The sequence below is a fragment of the Salvia miltiorrhiza genome, chromosome 7, assembly GCF_028751815.1.
Source record: "Salvia miltiorrhiza cultivar Shanhuang (shh) chromosome 7, IMPLAD_Smil_shh, whole genome shotgun sequence".
Taxonomy (NCBI): domain Eukaryota; kingdom Viridiplantae; phylum Streptophyta; class Magnoliopsida; order Lamiales; family Lamiaceae; genus Salvia; species Salvia miltiorrhiza.
Window position 1 is genome coordinate 6,506,631 of NC_080393.1, and position 4,384 is coordinate 6,511,014.

The window sequence follows — 4,384 nt, forward strand, 5'->3', positions numbered from 1 at the left end:
TGCATCTAACACAATTATAACATAGAAATTTTATCAAATAATATTACATAAAATCAAAATAATATGTCAATTGCAAACATTCCAAAACATTTAAATAACTAAGGTGCCAAAAATCTATTATGTGTCTTGAAGATAAACCAAGCTCTTCATCTTCATCGACTTGTCGTATTGCAATCCATTTCCAAGCTTCAACCTAGAAATGAGTATTGAACGAAAATAGCAATAATTAATTAATGGAAATGGTAGTTGAGAGGAAACCACAAACCTCATGAAATTCAGTCAAATAGGAGAAACAGAGGATATGATGAATAAGAACAAAATGGAGCGCAATAAATGAACTGACATTGTAGTTCCTGACAATCCACACACGCTGGCAAAAGGGGCACTCGTAAAACACGTATAACCTTAAATAAAAAGGGGAAGAAAACAATCAGGCTAAAAAAATTTCAGATCAAACTACACATACAGAATCTATAATCCTTCTTCTCCACATCTGTATGTATGCGTGTGTAACTAATTGAAAGAGAGTGAGAGAGTGGTACCTAGTGGTTCCATCGAAGAGTGGTGGTGGATCAAGAGAAGTTGAATTGAAGAGGGGAGGAAGAACTTCTTGCACGCGGCTGATGGAGCAGAGCGGCGGATGGTTCATCGATATGTGAGTTCTGTTCTAAATATCTCCTAGTTTTGTGGTTAAGAGGAGATGAAGTGGAGTAGTGGGACTTCTATTGGAGGGATTTTTGAAAAATGGCGTTAAACTGAAATAAGTTTGGAAAATAGAATGAAAAGATAATGTGTTTGAATAGATTGTAAGATTTGGTTGAGAAAATAACGGGATGGGAATATATGAAACAATTTTATAATCGAACATAACTAAGTATTAATTTTATTTATTTATTTGAAACAACTTAATAATCGAAAATTTGGTATTAGCATGTAATAATTAATTCCTCCAAATTTAAGAATTAAAAAATTGGCGTCCCAAATAAACAAGGAAAAGAAAAAAAAAAGGAAAAAAAAATTAATTTAGAATACACGTAATTAAGTAGATTACATTTAGTTTGAAAGTTAATCTATGATTAAGTTAAAAAAAATTCCCACGTATCTTACATGTCAAGAATAAATAATGATAAAAATTTATTACCCACACATAGATAAATTATAATTATGTGTGGGTAATTGATTCACCTACACATTTTTCCAAAATATGTGTGAATAATAATGTGCGGGTAAAACATCAATTAAGATTTACATAAATAATTAATTAAAGCCAAAATATAAATGTGGCTAAAAATATTTTCTCACGTTTCTTACATGTCAAGAATAAATAATGATAAAAATTCATTACCCACACATAGATAAATTATAATTATGTGTGGGTAATAACTTTTATTAGTTTGCCACGTTGGCAAAACAAATTCAAAAATAAATTTTGTTACAATAAATAAAAAATAAAAATAATCGTAAAATAATAAATGTCACGAAAATATTTTTGCCACACATTTTAAATGTCAATAACTAATGAATTTTTTTTGTGTGCATTACCCACACATTTTGAAATTATGTGTGGCTAAACTACCACACATTATTATGTGTGGGTAATTATGTGTGGGTAAAAACTCAATTTCTTGTAGTGTTAGCAATTATTCAATATCCATATTGCTGCCAAAATGATTCATTGAAATTACTAAAATTAATTAAATTTACCAACTTCTAAGGCTTTCATATATTACCCAATCAATCCAAAATATTAAATTAATTAATTGGGGTTTGTGTTTTTTAATTAAAAAATGAGGCGTCGTCGGTCCCCGCCAGTAGACAACGATAAAAGTATTTAAAAATGTGCACAAACACACAATAATACACACGAATAGTAGTCTTGAGTGTCATAACCCATGTTAAAATGACTGTATAAAAAGGACTATAAATATATTCCGCAATTTCATTGGATTCCCAAAAGCAAAAACAGACAAAAACATAAAAAAATCAAGAATATATGCATTACATATATAATTTCCACAATTTAAATGTCATTTCCTTTCATCCGTTTTTGGTAGGCCAATTTTCTTTGGTGGATTGTAGTTGGATGCAAATACAATCAATTAAATTCACTGCCATTATTTGATTCTTCAATTTCTCCATCAGCTGGCACTTTTATTTTTACTATTCCAAATTCGAATCTATAATACGTACATTTTGCATCGAACAATAAGATATAGTGTCACATGACTCAGATATATAGGGCCAACGATCGATTATTATAAAATCCCAACTTAAATCTTAATAAATATATAATCAACAATGATCGTTTGAAATTTTTTTTATCAACATATATATATACTTATTATCAGTGACGTAGCCAGACTTTTTAGCTAGGGGGGGCCAAATACTCTCTTCGTCCCAACTAATTTAATCAATATTCATTTTTGGACCATCCCAGCTAAATTTATTTCAATTTTCTAATATGGAATAAATATAAGCAAAAAACATCTAATCACTTATTCATTTTATTACCAAATACACTAATTTTGATGAAAAACAAAGAAAAAATACATTTTCATCCATTTTCCACCATTTTCACATGTTTATTATGATGGAAATTTTTCTCGGGCCAGTGTGAAATATTTTATCGGGCATCCCCTTTTCACTCATTTTCTCTCCAATATTAGATAATTTTATTCTAAGATATGGGTGTGGAAATATTTTTCAACATTTTATCATCTTTTCATCTCTAGCAAAACATATGATAAAAAAAAGGAGAAAAATATTTTCTCACCTTTTCTTATCTATCATTTTTCAATAATTTTTTTTTTCAACCAAAGTAAACACACCCTTAAAACACTAGTTTTACAATCGTTCAATAGCTTATCTCCTACACGTAGAGAAAAATTGGGATTATTACTAAAATAAGAATATTTATGTATTTATTTAATATTAAATATAAAATTACTAAAATACCCCTAATGTTTTTTGAAATTTTCAGGGGGGCCCAGTGCCCCCACTGCCCCCCCCTCTGGCTACGTCAATGCTTATTATCCGATCCTATATATAAAGAGTCGTAGTTTGAGAATGAGGAGTGTGTGTTAGTTGATCTCACTATGTTGGGAAGAAACATCAATTTCAGAATCTCAGACAAAAAAGAAGAAGACAAACATAAATATATATGGCAGCCTTGTATTGCAAGACAAAGCCAATTTTAGGGGAGATGATAATAACTGACGATACAAATTACTATATGCGATGAAAACGAATGATTTTTTATTTTTTATTATCTCATCAGACATAAAATATACACATCATGTAATCTGCTGATCTTTGGTTTGGAAGGGGAAACAAAAGAAGCATATATGAATGAGTATCTTATTTCATCAAGAGACGGCACTCTCATGCAAAATACTTAATCAAGTGCTAATTTCGGGATTAATTAAACTATAATTATGAATTACTAAATTCTAGTTAAAACATTAATTAATGGAATCAATTAATTAATGTAACCAAGGCAAATAGTGTAGGCTAAAATAACAATTTGCATGCTATCTAAGTGAAAGATCTGATACGGTTGGTTACGAACAATGTAACTAATTAAAGAAAATACTAGTATATGCTAAAATACTTTAATCAAATTATTGAAAATATTAAAGTTCATTACGGTCTTTTAATTACACAAGATAAATAACATGTATATAAAGTGGAATGCATGTGTATATAAAAGTAGCATAACCTCCTGGCCGAAATCGAGACAATATTATTATTTTTAGGTCCAAAATCGAGACAGTATTAAAGATTCGACAAGTTTTCTTGATGATTTTCACAAGTTTCAAGATTTGATTTTGTCCAAATCGAACCATCAAACGAAGATATCCTCAACACTAGTTCACTGCGCTCAATGAAATACACAAACCAATACCTTAATTCACCGCATAAATATATTGGGATTTAAGGTGTTAATTTTAATTTATAAGACTTGATTAATTGTTTTACGATCAATCTATTAACTGATACTGTGGTTACTCACGCACTAGTAAAATACAAAAAATATTAATTTATTTAATTTATTATTTAAATAAAATTATATTATTGTATTACTTATTTTTTAATAAATTTTAATTTTATTTTATTTTATTTTGTAAACAAAAATAAATAATTACTCCCACCGTCCACGAAAGAACATCCTATATTTCCTTTTTGAGATGTCCACAAAAGAACTTCCTACCTATTTTTGGACTATACCCCATCACTTATATATAATCCTCTTACTTTTCACTTTTCACAATTCTCAATATTAATTATAACACATTTTCACTACTCTCAATACACTCAATAATATTTTTTATTAAAATCCGTGCCACTCCCTCCTAGGAAGTTCTTTCATGGACGGAGGGAGTAT

General features: G+C 29.1%; 1 protein-coding gene across 1 annotated transcript; it reads right to left on the reverse strand.

The window, feature by feature from the left end:
• LOC130992085 (uncharacterized) lies at positions 1-823 on the reverse strand. Its single transcript, XM_057916558.1, has 3 exons — positions 543-823; positions 344-404; positions 1-193 (listed from the first exon to the last, which is right to left on the reverse strand). Exons 1-3 carry the CDS (start codon positions 647-649, stop codon positions 44-46), a joined length of 318 nt encoding a protein of 105 aa, XP_057772541.1. The 5' UTR covers positions 650-823; the 3' UTR covers positions 1-43.
• Between the last annotated feature and the right edge of the window lie 3,561 nt (positions 824-4,384).